Source organism: Ranitomeya imitator, chromosome 2, assembly GCF_032444005.1.
Source record: "Ranitomeya imitator isolate aRanImi1 chromosome 2, aRanImi1.pri, whole genome shotgun sequence".
Taxonomy (NCBI): domain Eukaryota; kingdom Metazoa; phylum Chordata; class Amphibia; order Anura; family Dendrobatidae; genus Ranitomeya; species Ranitomeya imitator.
In genome coordinates this window covers 241,638,580-241,660,789 of record NC_091283.1, presented here as the reverse complement: position 1 = coordinate 241,660,789, position 22,210 = coordinate 241,638,580, and the positions used below count along the sequence as shown (strand labels likewise).

Here is a 22,210-nt window from a genome sequence, read left to right as displayed (position 1 = left end):
AGCATTAATGCTGCACAAGGTGTGGCTCTTGTACCTTGCAACACCTGAGGGGGGGTTAAAGGTTACCTTTGAAATTGGTTCTACTAGGCTTCGGCCTACACTCTGCTCCTCTCCTCCTCCTGCTGCCCCTGTGCTATAACACCGCCAGTTGTAGCCTGGAAGTGCTAGCTGCACAGAGAAAAACACCAGCCAATGTGTTAGTGGGGTTCAGCACCGCCAGCTGTTCCCCTGCTGTGTAGTCGGCACCGTGTCCAGCACAAGCCACGCTGGCACAACCGAACAAAAGCTGCCACCAGTGCAGGCTTCAGCCTACACTCTGCTCCTCTCCTCCTCCTGCTGACCCTGGGCTCTAACACCGCCAGTTTTTGCCCGGTACTGCAAGCTGCACAGAAATAAAAACACCAGCCAATGTGTCAGTGGGTTTCAGCACCGCCAGCTGTTCCCCTGCTGTGTAGCCGGCAACGTGACCTGCAAACGCCACGCAGGCACATGAACTGAAATTAAAGGGACCCTGCCACCCACCCCAAGGTGTTTCTATGTATAACAGACACCTTGTACAGCAGTAATGCTGCATTTGTACAAGGTGGCTGACTTTTTCTCCTTGCCCACGTGGAACTCAACACGTACAAAATGTGTCTCATTGAAACCATTCCACTGTCCCTGAGGTGTGACTTTCCTTTCTAATGATACGCAGCACCACCCTTTGTAGCGCTGCCCGTCTTTTGACATCATTGGTTAGCTGGCTGCGCCTGTGCGTCTGCCCTGCTCGAAACAACGCCCCTCGGTGTCTTATTTTTTTTGACAGCGAGGGTGTGATTGATGGGCATGTGCAGTGCATATGTTTGCCTGTGTTCACTCATCTCCTTCCGCCTTCTTCAGACTGGGCAGCCTCATGGCCGCGGCATGCGAGAAGGGATCAGCAGAGGCCGCCCAGTCTGAAGCAGGTGTAAGGACGTGTGTGAGCTGCGAAAATATTTACTGCTCAAGGCCACGAATCCCAGCACTGCAGTGTGACTTTATGAAAAGGCACTGTGGGTCTGGGATTCATGGCCATCGTTAACCGCACCAGCCAACATGAAATGAGGTCATAAGACGGGCTGCGCTAACAGGGTATTGCCAAGGGATAACACAAGAGCGCAGACTCCTGTACTGCAAATAACAACGCTCAGGAATCTGCGCACAGCACCTAGGTGTAAATTTTGACACCTGTGCTGCGTCTTCTTAAAAAGACAAGTCACGCCTCCACTACTGTTTGACAGTATAATGGGCTAAATAGTGTACGTTGTTATGTTTGCTAATGACAGGTGTTATGAAGGCAATCCAGAAACACAGTGTGCTTAGCGATCAGAGCGCACACAGTGATCTGACAAATACCCAAAAATACAAGAACGAGCTCTGAGACGTGGAAACTCTGTAGACTGCACACCTGATCCTATCCTAAACACAACTAAAAGCGGCTGTGGATTGCGCCTAACAACTACCTAGGCAACTCGGCACAGCCTAAGAAACTAGCTAGCCTGAAGATAGAAAAATAGGCCTGACTTGCCCCAGAGAAATTCCCCAAAGGAAAAGGCAGCCCCCCACATATAATGACTGTGAGTAAGATGAAAAGACAAAACGTAGGGATGAAATAGATTCAGCAAAGTGGGGCCCGATATTCTAGGACAGAGCGAGGACAGTAAAGCGAACTTTGCAGTCTACAAAAAACCCTAAAGCAAAACCACGCAAAGGGGGCAAAAAAAACCCACCGTGCCGAACTATCGGCACGGCGGTACACCCTTTGCGTCTCAGAGCTTCCAGCAAAACAAAAGACAAGCTGGACAGAAAAAAAGCAACAAAAAAGCAAAAGGCACTTAGCTATACAGAGCAGCAGGTCACAGGAACAATCAGGAGAAGCTCAGATCCAACACTGAAACATTGACAAGGAGCAAGGATAGCAGCATCAGGCGGAGTTAAGTAATGAAGCAGTTAACAAGCTCACCAGAACACCTGAGGGAGGAAGCTCAGAAGCTGCAGTACCACTTGTGACCACAGGAGTGAATTCAGCCACAGAATTCACAACAGTACCCCCCCCTTGAGGAGGGGTCACCGAACCCTCACCAGAGCCCCCAGGCCGACCAGGATGAGCCGCATGAAAGGCACGAACAAGATCGGAAGCATGAACATCAGAGGCAAAAACCCAGGAATTATCTTCCTGAGCATAACCCTTCCATTTAACCAGATACTGGAGTTTCCGTCTAGAAACACGAGAATCCAAAATCTTCTCCACAATATACTCCAATTCCCCCTCCACCAAAACCGGGGCAGGAGGCTCAACAGATGGAACCATAGGTGCCACGTATCTCCGCAACAACGACCTATGGAATACATTATGTATGGAAAAGGAGTCTGGGAGGGTCAAACGAAAAGACACAGGATTGAGAACCTCAGAAATCCTATACGGACCAATAAAACGAGGTTTAAATTTAGGAGAGGAAACCTTCATAGGAATATGACGAGAAGATAACCAAACCAGATCCCCAACACGAAGTCGGGGACCCACACGGCGTCTGCGATTAGCGAAAAGTTGAGCTTTCTCCTGGGACAAGATCAAATTGTCCACTACCTGAGTCCAGATCTGCTGCAACCTATCCACCACAGAATCCACACCAGGACAGTCCGAAGACTCAACCTGTCATGAAGAGAAACGAGGATGGAACCCAGAATTGCAAAAAAATGGAGAAACCAAGGTAGCCGAGCTGGCCCGATTATTAAGGGCGAACTCAGCCAACGGCAAAAAGGACACCCAATCATCCTGGTCTGCAGAAACAAAACATCTCAGATATGTTTCCAAGGTCTGATTGGTTCGTTCGGTCTGGCCATTAGTCTGAGGATGGAAAGCCGAGGAAAAGGATAGTTCAATGCCCATCCTACCACAAAAGGCTCGCCAAAACCTTGAAACAAACTGGGAACCTCTGTCAGAAACAATATTCTCAGGAATGCCATGCAACCGAACCACATGCTGAAAGAACAAAGGTACCAAATCAGAGGAGGAAGGCAATTTAGCCAAGGGCACCAGATGGACCATTTTAGAAAAGCGATCACAGACCACCCAAATGACTGACATCTTTTGAGAAACGGGAAGGTCAGAAATGAAATCCATGGAAATATGTGTCCAAGGCCTCTTTGGGACCGGCAAGGGCAAAAGCAACCCACTGGCACGAGAACAGCAGGGCTTAGCCCTAGCACAAATCCCACAGGACTGCACAAAAGTACGTACATCCCGTGACAGAGATGGCCACCAGAAGGATCTAGCCACTAACTCTCTGGTACCAAAGATTCCAGGATGACCAGCCAACACCGAACAATGAAGTTCAGAGATAAGTTTATTAGTCCACCTATCAGGGACGAACAGTTTCTCTGCTGGACAACGATCAGGTTTATTCGCCTGAAATTTTTGCAGCACCCGCCGCAAATCAGAGGAGATGGCAGACACAATGACTCCTTCCTTGAGGATACCCGCTGGCTCAGATAAACCCGGAGAGTCGGGCACAAAACTCCTAGACAGAGCATCCGCCTTCACATTTTTAGAGCCCGGAAGGTACGAAATCACAAAGTCGAAGCGGGCAAAAAATAACGACCAACGGGCCTGTCTAGGATTCAAGCGCTTGGCAGACTCGAGATAAGTCAAGTTCTTATGATCAGTCAATACCACCACGCGGTGCTTAGCTCCTTCAAGCCAATGACGCCACTCCTCGAATGCCCACTTCATGGCCAGCAACTCTCGATTGCCCACATCATAATTACGCTCAGCGGGCGAAAACTTCCTGGAAAAGAAAGCACATGGTTTCATCACTGAGCAATCAGAACCTCTCTGTGACAAAACCGCCCCTGCTCCAATCTCAGAAGCATCAACCTCGACCTGGAACGGAAGAGAAACATCTGGCTGACACAACACAGGGGCAGAACAAAAACGACGCTTCAACTCCTGAAAAGCTTCCACAGCAGCAGAAGACCAATTAACCAAATCAGCACCCTTCTTGGTCAAATCGGTCAATGGTTTGGCAATGCTAGAAAAATTACAGATGAAGCGACGATAAAAATTAGCAAAGCCCAGGAACTTTTGCAGACTTTTCAGAGATGTCGGCTGAATCCAATCCTGGATGGCTTGGACCTTAACTGGATCCATCTCGATAGTAGAAGGGGTAAAGATGAACCCTAAAAATGAAACTTTCTGCACACCGAAGAGACACTTTGATCCCTTCACAAACAAAGAGTTAGCACGCAGGACCTGAAAAACCGTTCTGACCTGCTTCACATGAGACTCCCAATCATCTGAGAAGATCAAAATGTCATCCAAGTAAACAATCAGGAATTTATCCAGATACTCACGGAAGATGTCATGCATAAAAGACTGAAACACAGATGGAGCATTGGTAAGTCCGAACGGCATCACTAGATACTCAAAATGACCCTCGGGCGTATTGAATGCAGTTTTCCATTCATCTCCTTGCCTGATTCTCACCAGATTATACGCACCACGAAGATCTATCTTAGTGAACCAACTAGCCCCCTTAATCCGAGCAAACAAGTCAGATAACAATGGCAAGGGATACTGAAATTTAACAGTGATCTTATTAAGAAGGCGGTAATCAATACACGGTCTCAGCGAACCATCCTTCTTGGCTACAAAGAAGAACCCTGCTCCCAGTGGTGATGACGATGGGCGAATATGTCCCTTCTCCAGGGATTCCTTCACATAACTGCGCATAGCGGCGTGTTCGGGCACGGATAAATTAAATAATCGACCTTTAGGGAATTTACTACCAGGAATCAAATTGATAGCACAATCACAATCCCTATGCGTAGGTAGAGCATCGGACTTGGGCTCTTCAAATACATCCTGATAATCAGACAAGAACTCTGGGACCTCAGAAGGGGTGGATGACGAAATCGACAAAAATGGAACATCACCATGTACCCCCTGACAACCCCAGCTGGATACCGACATGGAATTCCAATCCAATACTGAATTATGGGTTTGTAGCCATGGTAACCCCAACACGACCACATCATGCAGATTATGCAACACCAGAAAGCGAATAACTTCCTGATGTGCAGGAGCCATGCACATGGTCAGCTGGGCCCAGTATTGAGGTTTATTCTTGGCCAAAGGTGTAGCATCAATTCCTCTCAATGGAATAGGACACCGCAAAGGCTCCAAGAAAAACCCACAACGTTTAGCATAATCCAAATCCATCAGATTCAGGGCAGCGCCCGAATCCACAAACGCCATGACAGAAAACGACGACAAAGAGCATATCAAGGTAATGGACAGAAGGAATTTGGACTGTACAGTACCAATGACGGCAGACCTAGCGGACCGCTTAGTGCGCTTAGGACAATCAGAAATAGCATGAGTGGAATCACCACAGTAGAAACACAGACCATTCAGACGTCTGTATTCCTGCCGTTCAACTCTAGTCATAGTCCTATCGCACTGCATAGGCTCAGGTTTAACCTCAGGCAGTACCGCCAAATGGTGCACAGATTTACGCTCGCGCAAGCGTCGACCGATCTGAATGGCCAAAGACAAAGACTCATTCAAACCAGCAGGCATAGGAAATCCCACCATGACATCCTTAAGAGCCTCAGAGAGACCCTTTCTGAACAAAGCTGCCAGCGCAGATTCATTCCACTGAGTGAGTACTGACCATTTCCTAAATTTCTGACAATATACTTCTATATCATCCTGACCCTGGCACAAAGCCAGCAAATTTTTCTCAGCCTGATCCACTGAATTAGGCTCATCGTACAGCAATCCGAGCGCCAGGAAAAACGCATCGACACTACTCAATGCAGGGTCTCCTGGCGCAAGAGAAAATGCCCAGTCTTGAGGGTCGCCGCGCAAAAAAGAAATAATAATCAAAACCTGTTGAATAGGATTACCAGAAGAATGGGGTTTCAAGGCCAGAAATAGCTTACAATTATTTTTGAAACTTAGAAACTTAGTTCTATCTCCAAAAAACATCAGGAATAGGAATTCTTGGTTCTAACATAGATTTCTGATCAATAGTATCTTGAATTTTTTGTACATTTATAACGAGATTATCCATTGAACAGCACAGACCCTGAATATCCATGTCCACACCTGTGTCCAGAATCACCCAAATGTCTAGGGGAAAAAAAAAAAGTGAACACAGAGCAGAAAAAAAAAAAAAAATGATGTCAGAACTTTTTCTTTCCCTCTATTGAGAATCATTAGTTTGGCTCCTTGTACTGTTATGTTTGCTAATGACAGGTGTTATGAAGGCAATCCAGAAACACAGTGTGCTTAGCGATCAGAGCGCACACAGTGATCTGACAAATACCCAAAAATACAAGAACGAGCTCTGAGACGTGGAAACTCTGTAGACTGCACACCTGATCCTATCCTAAACACAACTAAAAGCGGCTGTGGATTGCGCCTAACAACTACCTAGGCAAGTCGGCACAGCCTAAGAAACTAGCTAGCCTGAAGATAGAAAAATAGGCCTGACTTGCCCCAGAGAAATTCCCCAAAGGAAAAGGCAGCCCCCCACATATAATGACTGTGAGTAAGATGAAAAGACAAAACGTAGGGATGAAATAGATTCAGCAAAGTGGGGCCCGATATTCTAGGACAGAGCGAGGACAGTAAAGCGAACTTTGCAGTCTACAAAAAACCCTAAAGCAAAACCACGCAAAGGGGGCAAAAAAAACCCACCGTGCCGAACTAACGGCACGGCGGTACACCCCTTGCGTCTCAGAGCTTCCAGCAAAACAAAAGACAAGCTGGACAGAAAAAAAGCAACAAAAAAGCAAAAGGCACTTAGCTATACAGAGCAGCAGGTCACAGGAACAATCAGGAGAAGCTCAGATCCAACACTGAAACATTGACAAGGAGCAAGGATAGCAGCATCAGGCGGAGTTAAGTAATGAAGCAGTTAACGAGCTCACCAGAACACCTGAGGGAGGAAGCTCAGAAGCTGCAGTACCACTTGTGACCACAGGAGTGAATTCAGCCACAGAATTCACAACAGTACGTGTTTTATTCAGCGTGTGCAAGGAGCAAAATTAATAGAGCAACCTTTTACTTGTGCAGCATTAATGCTGCACAAGGTGTGGCTCTTGTACCTTGCAACACCTGGTTACCTTTGAAATTGGTTCAACTAGGCTTCGGCCTACACTCTGCTCCTCTCCTCCTCCTGCTGCCCCTGGGCTCTAACACCGCTAGTTTTTGCCCGGAAGTGCTAGCTGCACAGAGAAAAACACCAGCCAATGTGTTAGTGGGGTTCAGCACCGCCAGCTGTTCCCCTACTGTGTAGTCGGCAACGTGTCCAGCACAAGCCACACTGGCACAACCGAACAAAAGCTGCCACCAGTGCAGGCTTCGGCCTACACTCTGCTCCTCTCCTCCTCCTGCTGACCCTGGGCTCTAACACCGCTAGTTTTTGCCCGGAAGTGCTGGCTGCACAGAGAAAAACACCCGCCATTGTGTCAGTGGGGTTCAGCACCGCCAGCTGTTCCCCTGCTGTGTAGCCGGCAACGTGACCTGCAAACGCCACGCAGGCACATGAACTGAAATTGAAGGGAGCCTGCCCCCCACCCCCAGGTGTTTCTATGTATAACAGCCACCTTGTACAGCAGTAATGCTGCATTTGTACAAGGTGGCTGACTTTTTCTACTTGCCCACGTGGAACTCAACACGTACAAAATGTGTCTCATTGAGACCATTCCACTGTCCCTGAGGTGTGACTTTCCTTTCTAATGATACGCAACACCCCCCTTGGTAGCGCTTCTCGTCTTTTGACATCATTGGTTAGCTGGCTGCGCCTGTGCGTCCGCCCTGCTAGAAACAACGCCCCTCGGTGTCTTATTTATTTTGTCAGCGAGGGTGTGGTTTATGGGCACGAGCATTGCATATGTTCGCCTGTCGTCACTCATCTCCTTCCGCCTTCTTCAGACTGTGCGGCCTCATGGCCGTGGCATGCGAGAAGAGATCAGCAGAGGCCGCCCAGTCTGAAGCAGGTGTAAGGACGTGTGTGAGCGGCGAAAATATTTACTGCTCAAGGCCACGAATCCCAGCACCGCAGTGTGACTTTATGAAAAGGCACTGTGGGTCTGGGATTTATGGCCATCGTTAACCGCACCGGCCAACATGAAATGAGGTCATAAGACGGGCAGCGCTAACAGGGTATTGCCAAGGGATAACACAAGAGCGCAGACTCCTGTACAGCAAATAACAACGCTCAGGAAGCTGCGCCAAGCACGAAAGCGTTATTTGGGACACCTGTGCTGCGTCTCCTTAAAAATACAAGTCTCGCCTCCACTACAGTTTGACTGTAGAATGGGCTAAATTGTGTACGTCTTTCATTCAGCGTGTGCAAGTAGACAAATTAATAGAGCAACCTTTCACTTGTGCAGCATTAATGCTGCACAAGGTGTGGCTCTTGTACTTTGTAACACCTGAGGGGGGGTTAAAGGTTACCTTTGAAATTGGTTCAACTAGGCTTCGGCCTACACTCTGCTCCTCTCCTCCTGCTGCCCCTGGGCTCTAACACCGCTAGTTTTTGCCCGGAAGTGCTAGCTGCACAGAGAAAAACACCAGCCAATGTGTTAGTGGGGTTCAGCACCGCCAGCTGTTCCCCTACTGTGTAGTCGGCAACGTGTCCAGCACAAGCCACGCTGGCACAACCGAACAAAAGCTGCCACCAGTGGAGGCTTCGGCCTACACTCTGCTCCTCACCTCCTCCTGCTGCCCCTGGGCTCTAACACCGCTAGTTTTTGCCCGGAAGTGCTAGCTGAACAGAGAAAAACACCCGCCATGTCAGTGGGGTTCAGCAACGCCAGCTGTTCCCCCACTGTGTAGCCGGCAAAGTGTCCTGCAAACGCAACGCAGACACAAAGCTGCCTCCAGTGCAGGCTTCGGCCTACACTCTGCTCCCCCTGCTTACCCTTTGCTCCAACACCGCTAGTTGGGGCTGTAGGAAGACAATCTTTAATAGGCAACGCATCCTGGTTCCAGCACCGTCAGCTTTTCCGGGTAGTGTCAAGCTCACTGAGACGCCTATGCTTGCCCCGTCGTGTTGTGGTCGGGTTAGCCAACTCCAGGGTGCCTCCAGTTTAGGAGCTTCCTATGTGGGCTGCGTGAATTGGTAGTCAAGGCTGGTTCTGTAGTGCCAGTAGGCCAACCTCCCCCTGTAGGACTGTTGGGGTTCGGTAACTGCGGCTGCCTCGTGGCCTAGCTGTTCTCTCCTCTCCTGTGGACCTTGTGGTCCACCACCTGGTTCCAGCACCGTCAGCTGGTTCCGGGCCGAGCCTTTGGCTTAGGTGCCTCCTCCTGGGTATCCGAGTTCCGCCAACGTCAGGCGGTCCTTGGTAGTGCTTTTAAGCGCGGGCACCTACAGCTTAGTAACCGGGTTCCAGCACCGTCAGCAGGTCCTCGGTCGTGCCATTGGCTCTTGCACACTGGGGCGACGCATCCGGGTTCCAGCACCGCCAGCTGGTTCTCGGCAGTGTTTTTGTCACGGGTACTCCCTCGTGCCCAGCCTGGTTCCAGCACCGTCAGCTGTTTCCGGGTACTTTCAAACTCACTGAGACACCTATGCGTTGCCCCGTCGTGTTGCGGTCGAGTTAGCCAACTCCAGGGTGCTTCCAGTTTAGGAGCTTCCTATGTGGGCTGCGTGAATTGGTAGTCAAGGCTGGTTCTGTAGTGCCAGTAGGCCAAGCTCCCCCTGTAGGACTGTTGGGGTTCGATAACTGCGGCTGCCTCGCGGCCTAGCTGTTCTCTCCTCTCCTGTGGACCTTCTGGTCCACCACCTGGTTCCAGCACCGTCAGCTGGTTCCGGGCCGAGCCTTTGGCTTAGGTGCCTCCTCCTGGGTATCCGAGTTCCGCCAATGTCAGGCGGTCCTTGGTAGTGCTTTTAAGCGCGGGCACCTACAGCTTAGTAACCGGGTTCCAGCACCGTCAGCTGGTCCTCGGTCGTGCCATTGGCTCTTGCACACAGGGGCGACGCATCCGGGTTCCAGCACCGCCAGCTGGTTCTCGGCAGTGTTTTTGTCACGGGTACTACCTCGTGCCCAGCCTGGTTCCAGCACCGTCAGCTGTTTCCGGGTAGTGTCAAGCTCACTGAGACGCCTATGCTTGCCCCGTCGTGTTGTGGTCGGGTTAGCCAACTCCAGGGTGCCTCCAGTTTAGGAGCTTCCTATGTGGGCTGCGTGAATTGGTAGTCAATGCTGGTTCTGTAGTGCCAGTAGGCCAAGCTCCCCCTGTAGGACTGTTGGGGTTCGGTAACTGCGGCTGCCTCGCGGCCTTGCTGTTCTCTCCTCTCCTGTGGACCTTCTGGTCCACATCCTGGTTCCAGCACCGTCAGCTGGTTCTCGGCAGTGTCTTTTGCTCTTGTTCCTTCTGCTCCCCATCCTGGTTCCAGTACCGTCAGCTGGTTCCGGGCAGAGCCTTTGGCTTAGGTGCCTACTTCTGGGTATCCAAGTTCCACCAACGTCAGGTGGTCCTTGGTAGTGCTTTTTAGCACGGGTACCTCCTGCTTAGTAACCGGGTTCCAGTAACGTCAGCTGGTCCTCGGTAGTTCCATAGGCTCTTGAACCTTCGGGTAGCCATCCGAGTTCCAGTTCCATCAGCTGGTTCTTGGCATTTTCTCAACCTTCTTGTACCTTCTGCTACATTTCCAAGTTGAAGACCCTAAAGTCGACGACCCGGAAGACCACCCCGATGACGAAGACGACGACCCTGGAGACGACGACCCTGGAGACGACGACATGGAAGACCGAGAAGCAGAAGAACAAGAGGCTGCAGAACAAAGAGCAGAAGAACATTAAGCATAACACTTAATATCAGAGCAAAAGATATTATCTAAATTATATGCAGAAGAAGACTAAGCAGTGTATGGGGGTGAGTCCTTTCCTCCTCGTGGTGCCACTGGATAAAGCCTGATGCTGCAGGCCAAACTGAACGCGGACAAATGTAACTTTTGTGACTGGCAGAACGGAAGGTGTAATCTTCAAACTTTTATAGATAACAACTACGGGAATGCCTGTCACAAATGAGAATATGATGAAGAAGTAGAATAGGAAGAATTATAATAGTTGAAGAAAATGAATATGAATAATGTAATAAAAAGAAATGTAGAAGATGAAGAAGAAGATGAATAAGGTGAAGAAGAAGTTGATGTCAAAGATGCTGATGATGATGAAGATGAAAGTGTGGGAAAAGTAAAAAAAAAAGAAGGGGAAGGGCGTGGAATAGTGAAACATCAATATCTGACAAAATAAAAAAAAAATTACATAGTCAATATCTTTGTCACTCCGAACGTCTTTAAAAAAAAAAAAAAATAAGGCTATTCTATTTGATTGGGCTAAACCTCTATGACTTTAATGTCTCCGCCACCTCCCCAAATACATCCTGCATTATTCTTTGTTGTTTTCCTTCATGTAGAATGAACCTACAAGGAAAGAAAGGGTTTATTTTAATTCCGATATTTTGGTCCCATTGACTTGCATTGGGATCGGTATCGGCGATATCCGATATTTTTTGAATATCGGCCGATCCAATCCGATACCGATACTTTCCGATATCGGAAGGTATCGCTCAACACTACTAATCAGTGGTTTTTGTTCTCAGATACTCATTGTGCTGTGACATGATGTGTATAACACTCAACATAGACCAGAGGAAGCGAAGGAAAGAGTTGTCTCAGGAGATTCGAAAGAAAATCATAGACAAACATGTTAAAGGTAAAAGTTATAAGACCATCTCCAAGCAGCTTGATGTCCCTGTGACTACAGTTGCACATATTATTCAGAAATTTAATATCCGTGGGACTGTAGCCGACCTCCCTGGACATGGCCGCAGAAGGAAAATTGATGACAAATCAAAGAGACGGATAATACGAATGGTAACAAAAGAGCCCAGAAAAACTAAACAGATTAAATGTGAACTTCAAGCTCAAGGAACATCAGTGTCAGATCACACAATCTGTCGTATGAGCCATAGTCAACTTCATGGGAGACAACCAAGAAGGACACCATTGTTGAAAAAAAAATCATAGAAAAGCCAAACTGGAATTTGCCAAACTACATGTTGACAAGCCCCAAAGCTTCTGGGAGAGTGTCCTATGAACATATGAGACAAAAATGTAACTTTTTGGCAAGGCACATCAGCTCTATGTTCACAGACAGAAAAATGAAGCATATCAAGAAAAGAACACTGTCCATACTGTGAAACAGGGAGGAGGCTCTGTTCTGGGGCTGCTTTGCTGCATGTGGCACACGGTGTCTAGAATCTGTGCAGGGTACAATGATATCTCAAGACTATCAAGGGATTCTAGAGAGAAATGTGCTGCACAGAGTTAGAAAGCTTGGTCTCAGTCGCAGGTCATGGGTCTTACAACAGGATAATGACCCAAAACACACCGCTAAAAACACCCAAGAATGGCTAAGATGGAAACATTGAACTTTTTTGAAGTGGCCTTCTATGAGCCCTGACCTAAATCCTATTGAGTATCTTTGGAAAGAGCTGACACATGCCGTCTGGATAAGAAACCTTCAAACACGAGACAACTGGAGCAGTTTGCTCTTGAGGAGTGGCCAAAATACCTGTCGAAAGGTGCAGAAGTCTCATTGACAGTTACAGGAATCGTTTGATTGCAGTGATTGCCTCATAAGGATGTGCAGCAAAGTATTAAGTTAAGGGTACCATAATTTCTGTCCAGGCCTATTTCATGAGGTTTTTTTTAAAAAAAAATTCTAATTCTGTGGAAGCATGGTTGAAAAGCAATGTCTGTCTTTCATTTGTTCATTTTTATAGATTTTTTATTTCTTATTACTTTTGTCAGATTCAAGTTATTTGTGACCATTGTGGGTTTTTCAGTCATTAAACGAGGGGTACCAACAATTTAGACCACGTGTGCAGGAGAAATGAATATTTTGACTTTCCAGAAATTAACACGCAGTGGATATTGGAGAGTGAAAATAACACATTTGCCATTTTATTACCCAACACATCATGCTCAGATTGTGCTCCAGGAGACACACATCGCAAATTAAGTGGATTCTTCTCACTATAATATTGCTAAATACAGGAATCCTTAATGTTGTTTGAACACACTGCAAGAGTCAGAAGTGAGAGCAGACTTTGCTCGATTGGTTTATAGAAGTTCTGTTACTTTTCAACAGCCTTTGAGCCACTTATAGTGTGGGAGCCTCTGTTTTTCCACTGACAGATGATGGACCTGAGTGGGGACTTGTTTTTGTGAAATGAGAATTGGTATTATTTTCGCCTACATAACATTAAATTGGTTTCTTTTTATTCGAAATTTGGGAGGCAGAATGAACAAACAGTTGAACACCACACACTACTGGTTCATCCAACAAGGTTTTCTATTAGACTGTCAACTGTCATTGTCTTGGTAAATAATTAAAGTTTATTAGATAGCTTGCCATTTTTATAGACAGTTTAAGTACAAATGTTCAAAAATGTAAAACTCAAGGATATTTTATTTAAAAAAATATTTATCTTCGCAGATGACTGTACCAGGATATCAGAGGGACAGCTGACATCTTCAATTTTTAAATCTGATGATCTTGAGATCCTACAAGATACAACTGAAGTAATTGCTGTTACTCCAGATATATCATCATCCATTAACAGCAAAGATCTGTCATCTGATCCTATGAAACAGGTCCCATCTTCTGATTCATTACTGACTACTAAGGAAAATCAAAGTCACAAAAGAGGCATTAAAAAACAAACTGCTCCTAAAGCAAATAAGTCATTTCCATGTTCAGAATGTGGGAAATCTTGTAACTCGAAAGCAGCTTTGGTTATTCACCATAGAACTCACACGGGAGAGAAGCCTTTTTCCTGTTCAGAATGTGGGAAATGTTATAACCGGAAATCAGATTTGGTTAATCACCATAGAACTCACACAGGGGAGAAGCCTTTTTCCTGTTCAGAATGTGGGAAATGTTTTGCACATAAATCAAAATGTGTTAACCACCAGAGAGCTCACGCAGGAGAGAAGCCTTTTTCCTGTTCAGAATGTGGGAAATGTTTTATCCGCAAATGGAATCTTGATGAACACCAAAGAACTCACACAGGAGCGAAGCCTTTTTCATGTTCGGAATGTGGGAAATGTTTTATCCTGAAAGGGCATCTTGTTAGGCACCAAATAATGCACACAGCAGAGAAGCTATATTCATGTTCAGAATGTGGGAAATGTTTTAAAAGGAAATTAGATCTTGATCGTCATCAAAGAACCCACTCGGGGGAGAAGCCTTTTTCCTGCTCAGAATGTGGGAAATGTTTTAAACAGAAATGGCATCTTTTTAAGCACCAGAGAACTCACACAGGGGAGAAGCCTTTTTCCTGTTCAGAATGTGGGAAATGTTTTAACTGGAAATGGCATCTTGATAGTCACCAGAGAACTCACACAAGGGAGAAGCCTTTTTCCTGTTCAGAATGTGGGAAATGTTTTAACCAGAAATCATATTTGGTTATTCACCAGAGAACTCACACAGGGGAGAAGCCTTTTTCCTGTTTAGAATGTGGGAAATGTTTTAAATGGAAAGCACTTCTTGTTAAACATCAGAGCAGTCACACAGGGGAGAAGCCTTTTTCATTTTCTTAATGTGGGAAATATTTTACTTGGAAATCAACTGTTAATAAACATCAGAGCCGTCACATAGGAGAGAAGCCTTTTTTATGTTCATAATGTTGGAATAGTTTTCGTGTAAATCAGGTTTATTAAATGAAGTTGCATATAAAGATATAACAAACAGGTACAAATCAAAATAACGTTTGGCACTTCCAAGGACTGTAAATCAGGGAAAAATATAATAATGTTTTCAATATGTGATCTCCGGTCCTCCCAAGACCTCCTTCTCTCCTCCACACTTATTCGCTCCTCATCTAATCGCCTCCAAAACTTCTCCCGAATATCCCCCATCCTCTGGAATTCTTTGTCCCAACACGTCCGACTATCAACCACATTCGGATCCTTCAGACGGAACCTGAAAACCCATCTCTTCAGGAAAGCCTACAGCCTGCACTGACCCCGCTGCCGCCTCATCACTACCGAAGCTACCGCCTCACCAACACCGGAGCTCCTGCAACCCTCAACCTACTGTCTCCTTCCCCATAATCCTGTAGAATGTAAGCCCGCAAGGGCAGGGTCCTCGCCTCTCTGTATCAGTCTGTCATTGTTAGTTTGTTTACTGTAAGTGATATCTGTAATTTGTATGTAACCCCTTCTCATGTAAAGCACCATGGAATCAATGGTGCTATATAAATAAATAATAATAATATAAGCCTGTATAGTAGTTTCTTTGTCTCCTTTAGGATAGAGAATGCTATTCTATTTAACTTTTCAAAAGAGAATCGGGGATCATTAACTAAGTTCTAGAGTTCGAACTTATGAATGTTCTACTCGTTAACTATGAAATAATCTATTACTATTGGCAATAGGATTTGTGGTTATTAAGAGTCTGATTCTCCGAGTCCTGTTCTGTTAACTAGAGTTGAATATAATGCTCAAGTAAGAGCAGGGCTGCCACTAGAAATTTCGGGGCCCCATACTGGCAAAATTTTCGGGGCCCCCTTGAGACTCCGCCCAGGCTCCACCCCAGCCCCGCCTCTAGGCTCCACCCCTCGAACTGTCCGCAGTCCCACCGCTCTCTCTTGGAAAAACTCCACTTCTCACCTATCACACATTAACAGTTCCCATCACCAGATCACACATATAGCCGGCAGCTTTTGTTTTGGCCAAAAGATTTTTTAAGCCGCCACCATAACACGGTAGACACTTTTGGCCGGGCCTTACTCTACTGTAACCTACTAAATATTTGTTAAAATATGCAATACAATTTAGGTATATTTTTATTTATTTTAAAATGACCAATAATACCACATACAAGGAACAAATACCGCTACACCATGATCAGATGACATATTACCACCACTGTGATCGAATGATATCACATACAAAGAACAAATACCGCTACACCATGACCAGACCGCATATTACCACCACAGTGATCGAATAATATCACATACAAGGAACAAATACCGCAACACCATGTCCAGACCGCATATTACCACCACAGTGATCGAATAATATCACATACAAGGAACAAATACTGCAACACCATGTCCAGACCACATATTACCACCACATAGTGACTGAATACTACAATTCTGATCAGTAATTAAAAAAAAAAGCACCATACTATCACCATAAGTGCTATTATACACAGGAAATCTGTACTTAGTATGCAGTGTCTGTGTACAGATAATACAGTGATCACTAGTGAAATTATACACAGAAGCTCTGTATACAGTGTATAGTGTCAGTGTATAGGTAACACACTGACTCACCAGTGACGTCTCTAGGTGAAGTCCTTCATCTTTCATCCAGCCCAGACCGCCATCACTTCATCCAGCCAGGACTTGTCTCTGCAGGAAATAACACAGTTATCTCGAGCTCTGCTTGTAGAATACATTACTTAATTTTTCCCAACTTCTACATTACACCACATGAAGAAAAAGAGGCGACAGTGTCACTCTACACAGTAACAGGACCCCCCCCCCCATTTAAAACCGTGTCTTTAAAAAATAAAATAAATACATCACTGCAGTAATAATATCCCTAAATTAGCCCCTATGGTAATAATATTCCCCATCCTGGCCACCGTGTGTCTCATTCCTGGCGTCAGCCATATGTTCTCCCATCCTGCCCTCATGAGTATGCATTCTGTCCCATATGATCTCCCCATCCTGCCCCATATGATCGCCCCATGTGATCTCTCCATCCTGCCCCATCTGTCTCCATTGTATCCATCCTGCCCCATGATCCTGCACGATCTGTCTCCAATTCTGCCCCATGTCTCCATTCTGCCCCCTATGTCTCCAACCATGCCCCCATGTCTGAAATCCTGCCACTGGTCTCCAATCATGCCCCATGTCTCCATTCTGCCCCCTATGTCTCCAACCATGCCCCCATGTCCAGCATTCTGCCCCCGGGTCTCATAGTCTGCCCCTGTGTCCAGCATTCTGCCCCCACTCTGTCCAGCATTCTGCCCCACTGTGTCCAGCATTCTGCCCCCACTGTGTCCAGCATTCTGCCCCCACTGTGTCCAGCATTCTGCCCCACTGTATCCAACATTCTGCCCCCACTGTGTCCAGCTTTCTGCCCCCACTGTGTCCAACATTCTGCCCCCACTGTGTCCAGCTTTACTGCCCCCACTGTGTCCAGCATTCTGCCCCCACTGTGTCCAGCATTCTGCCCCCACTGTGTCCAGCATTCTGCCCCCACTGTGTCCAGCATTCTGCCCCCACTGTGTCCAGCATTCTGCCCCACTGTATCCAACATTCTGCCCCCACTGTGTCCAGCTTTCTGCCCCCACTGTGTCCAACATTCTGCCCCCACTGTGTCCAACATTCTGCCCCCACTGTGTCCAGCTTTACTGCCCCCACTGTGTCCAGCATTCTGCTCCCACTGTGTCCAGCATTCTGCCCCCACTGTGTCCAGCATTCTGCCCCCACTGTGTCCAGCATTCTGCCCCCACTGTGTCCAACATTCTGCCCCGACTGTGTCCAGCATTCTGCCCCCACTGTGTCCAGCTTTCTGCCCCCACTGTGTCCAGCTTTCTGCCCCCATTGTGTCCAGCTTTCTGCCCCCACTGTGTCCAACATTCTGCCCCCACTGTGTCCAACATTCTGCCCCCACTGTGTCCAACATTCTGCCCCCACTGTGTCCAGCTTTCTGCTCCCACTGTGTCCAGCTTTCTGCCCCCACTGTGTCCAGCTTTCTGCCCCCACTGTGTCCAGCTTTCTGCCCCCTCCCTGTGTCCAGCTTTCTGCCCCCTCCCTGTGTCCAGCTTTCTGCCCCCCTGTGTCCAGCTTTCTGCCCCCACTGTGTCCAGCTTTCTGCCCCCCTGTGTCCAGCTTTCTGCCCCCGTGTCCAGCTTTCTGCCCCCCTGTGTCCAGCTTTCTGCCCCACTGTGTCCAGCTTTCTGCCCCCACTGTGTCCAGCTTTCTGCCCCCACTGTGTCCAGCTTTCTGCCCCCACTGTGTCCAGCTTTCTGCCCCCACTGTGTCCAGCTTTCTGCCCCCACTGTGTCCAGCTTTCTGCCCCCACTGTGTCCAGCTTTCTGCCCCCACTGTGTCCAGCTTTCTGCCCCCCTGTGTCCAGCTTTCTGCCCCCACTGTGTCCAACAGGACTGGAGTGACAGTTCTCCGTGACTAAGAGCACAGAGCTGCACAACTGCCAGACAGGGGGGAGGAGGAGAGACCTGAATTAGCGCCAGCAGATGCAGCCACCCGAAGCCTCTTCTCACTGGATGTGCAGTCTCCTCACTTCTCCTGCTCTCTGCCTCAGCCCGCCTGACGACAACACACGCCACACTCCTCCAGAATGAGGAAGTGCTCAGTGTGTAACGTGACGTCGGGACCATGATGCACCAGGGCCCGCAAATTAAAGGTATAGTGCCCATTTCTCTCTGCCGGATACATTAACAACGCTGTAGGTGTAACTTTAAATCACCACAGTGTTGTTATGTATCTGGTCTGCGGCAGCTTTAAACAAAATATCCCAGGGGCCCGATGAGCATTAGCAAAGAGAGGGGGGCCCGCCCAGACTTTGCTGCCAGCGTGTGCGGGCCCCCCTTTTTGCTTCAGCTCATCGGGCCCCATACTGTAGTGATGGCTGTAATGCCCTGATGGCGGCCCTGAGTAAGAGTATCCAAATTGTTTCATTATACAGAACCTTAATATAGTTTAAACCAACTTTATGATTAATAGAGGAGAAATAGAAAGTAAACAAAGAGGATGGGGAAGGAGGGTATGGTTTCTGGTTTCTCGTCCAACTCAGCTGTTAATATTAAAACACATTTGTTCCACCACCTAGAATACATATGCATGAGGGTACCAATAGTATATTCAGTCCGTTAGCCAAGCCAAGTAATTAGCTCTTCGGTCTCTCTAAACACTATCCAAGGAGTCCATTTGTTTAATACTTTATCTGAAGTTAATTCAGATAATGCTTTATCTGAAGTTAATGAAATTACTAATGACTTACTTACAGCCAGAGCTAACAGACAATTCTCTATACTCCTCCTAAACCTGTCCTCTGCCTTCAACACAGTTGACCACTGCCTCCTACTACAGATCCTCTCTTCCTTTTGGTGTCAAAGATGTTGCTCTATCTTGGATCTCCTCATACCTTGCCAACCGCACATTTAGCGTTTCCTACTCCCATACTACCTCTTCATCTCGCCCCCTCTCTGTTGGAGTCCCCCAAGGCTCTGTCCTAGGACCTTACTCTTCTCAATCTATACACTCGGCCTGGGACAACTTATAAGATCCTATGGCTTCCAGTACCATCTATATGCCGATGACACTCAGATCTACCTCTCTGGCCCAGATGTCACCTCTCTGCTCTCCAGAATCCCAGAGTGTCTATCGGCCATATCCTCCTTCTCCTCTCGCTTCCTCAAGCTCAATGTGGACAAATCTGAACTCATTATCTTTCCTCCATCACGCATATCTTCCCTACCTGATCTATCTATCAAAATAAATTAAATCACACTTTTCCCTGTCCCCAAAATCCACTGCCTCGGAGTAACACTTGACTCTGCCCTGTCCTTCAAACCGCACATCCAAGCTCTCGCCACCTCCTGTCGCTTGCAGCTCAAAAATATTTCCAGTATCCGTCCTTTCCTCAACCCACACTCTACCAAAATGCTTGTGCATGCCCTAATCATCTCCCGCCTCGACTACTGCAACATACTCCTCTGTGGCCTACCTTCTAACACTCTCGCACCCCTCCAGTCCATCCTTAACTTTGCTGCCCGACTAATCTCTCTCCTCGCTACACTCCTGCTTCAGCTCTTTGCAAATCCCTTCACTGGCTCCCAATTTCCCAGCGTATCCAGTTTAAATTACTAACACTGACCTACAAAGCCATCCATAATCTTTCTCCTCCGTATATTTCCACACTAATCTCTCAATATCTTCCCTCACGTAATCTCCGGTCCTCCCAAGACCTCCTCCTTTCCTCCATGCTTATTCGCTCCTCACTCAATCGCCTCCAAGACTTCTCCCGAATATCACCCATCCTCTGGAATTCAGTGCCCAAACACATCCGGTTATCCACTACTTTTGGATCCTTCAAAAGAAACCTGAAAACCCACCTCTTCAAGGAGGCTTACAACCTGTAAAGACCACACGGCAACCTCAACACCATTGGAGCTACTGCAACCCTCGACCTACTGTCTCCTTCCCCATAATCCTGTAGAATGTAAGCCCGCAAGGGCAGGGTCCTCTTCCCTCTGTACCAGTCTGTCATTGTTAGTTTTGTTTACTGTAAGTGATATTTGTATTGATGCAACCCCTTCTCATGTACAGCACCATGGAATTAATGGTGCTATATAAATAATAATAATAAAAAGTTCCCGTATCCTGACCAACCAATTGCTCCATTCCAAAGAGATGGTTTAGTTCTTCTACAAATTCAGATCGTGAAGGGGAATTTGATTGCTTCCAGTAGCCGGGTATTAGATTGCGTGCAGCTGTCAAGAAGTGTCTAAGAAGGCTTTTCTTAAATTTGGCTATGGAGAGATCACAAATAGACAGCAGGACCACCTACATTGTAGGCCAGACCTTATGGAGAGATAATTTGTTGTGGAGATCAAAAACAGCCTCCCAAAAACTTCTAATGGGTAAACAGGACCACCAAATATGTGAATACGATCCCTTCTCCTTCCAACATCTCCAACACGTATCTGGAGTGGTGGGGAACATAGTATGAATGCTATCTGGGCATCTGCACCATCGAGTCAACAGTTTATAACTTCTCTCTTGGTAATCTGCACATAATGAGGATCTGAACGTGTGGAGGAGATTCTTGTTCCTGTCTTCCAATGTTAATGGTTTATTCAAGTCGTTTTCCCATTTTAAGAAAAAACTGGAGGATCAAATGTAGACACTTGATGTTCCTGAAACACTTTATAGAGAAGTAATACAGTGTGTGATGGAGGGTCCCCATCCAAGCAAGCTGACTCAAAGGGAGTAAGGGGTCTAAATAGATCAACCTGTCTGGATATCTTGGTAATATAGCTTCGAATTTGTTTATTAAAAAAGCCATAAGCCAGGGGGAGGGTCTGTCTCTCCGAAGAGGGCCTGCAAGGATTTTATAGAATATTGAGTTATGTAATCATAGACTATCGGGTGGCTATCTTTGTGTTTATGTAGAAATCTAACTTTATCTAGGCCCGCAGGGAAGTCTGGGTTATCAAAAATCGGGGTCAGGGGGCCTGGTATGGATGAGATGTTGAGCTTTTGATTACTGTGTTTACCAAAAAGGGTCAGATTTCTTGGGAGAAAGGGGAGGTCCTCTCTCTGAACTTTTATACTTCCTCCCTGCCAAATGCTTGCTTTGGGATCATTCGTTGAGATCTTTGATTCTAAGTCCACCCATTTTTTTTATGTTTATGATGAAATAGATCTAAGAGACAGGTTCCGACGGAAGCATAATTGTAAAGTAGAAAGTTAGGGAAGCTCAATCCTCCCGTTCGTTTAGATCTGCTTAATAGCTGGTACGAAATGCAAGGACGCCTGCCCAACCACACATATCTTGTGTGTATTGTCTTGAGTCTGGAGAAAAAGGAGGCGGGTAAGACCATAGGAATGGTCTGAAAAAAGTAAAGGAGTCGTGGTAATAAGTCCATTTTTATCGTATTGATCCTCCCAAGCCAGGATAGATGTAATTTATTCCATCTCTCCAGATCAAGTTCTGCTCTACGAAGGGCTGTTTTATGGTTGGCTTCATATAATTGTGACATCTTAGAGGTTAGATGGAGGTAATAAACATGAGCACATCGTCAGCAAAAAGTGCCAACTTGTGTTCTTCTGAAAGGATCTTCACCCCCTTTATAGATGGATTACTACGTATTGCATTGGCCAAATGTTCCATAGTTCATACATATAACAAGGGTGATAAAGGGCACCCTTCACTTGTGCCATTCCATATGTGCAAGGAATCTGACAAAGAGCCATTAACTTTGATCTGTGCAGAGGGGGACTCATAAAGAGCCATAATACTCCTCAGCATTTTCTTTTTTAATCCAATACCCTCTAGCGTTTGGTACATAAAATCCCAACCCACCCTATCGAATGCCTTTTCGTCATCGATTGAAA

The 22,210-nt window shown here is 46.7% G+C and overlaps 1 protein-coding gene across 1 annotated transcript in view; it reads left to right on the top strand.

The window, feature by feature from the left end:
* LOC138662856 (oocyte zinc finger protein XlCOF22-like) overlaps positions 1-15,821 on the top strand; it is a 283,481-nt gene extending 267,660 nt beyond the window's left edge. The window contains exon 6 of the mRNA XM_069748839.1: positions 13,540-15,821. Within this exon, the coding sequence (XP_069604940.1) occupies positions 13,540-14,645 (1,106 nt within the window). The 3' untranslated portion in view covers positions 14,646-15,821. The remainder of the gene's footprint in view (positions 1-13,539) is intronic.
* The last annotated feature ends 6,389 nt before the right edge of the window (positions 15,822-22,210 follow it).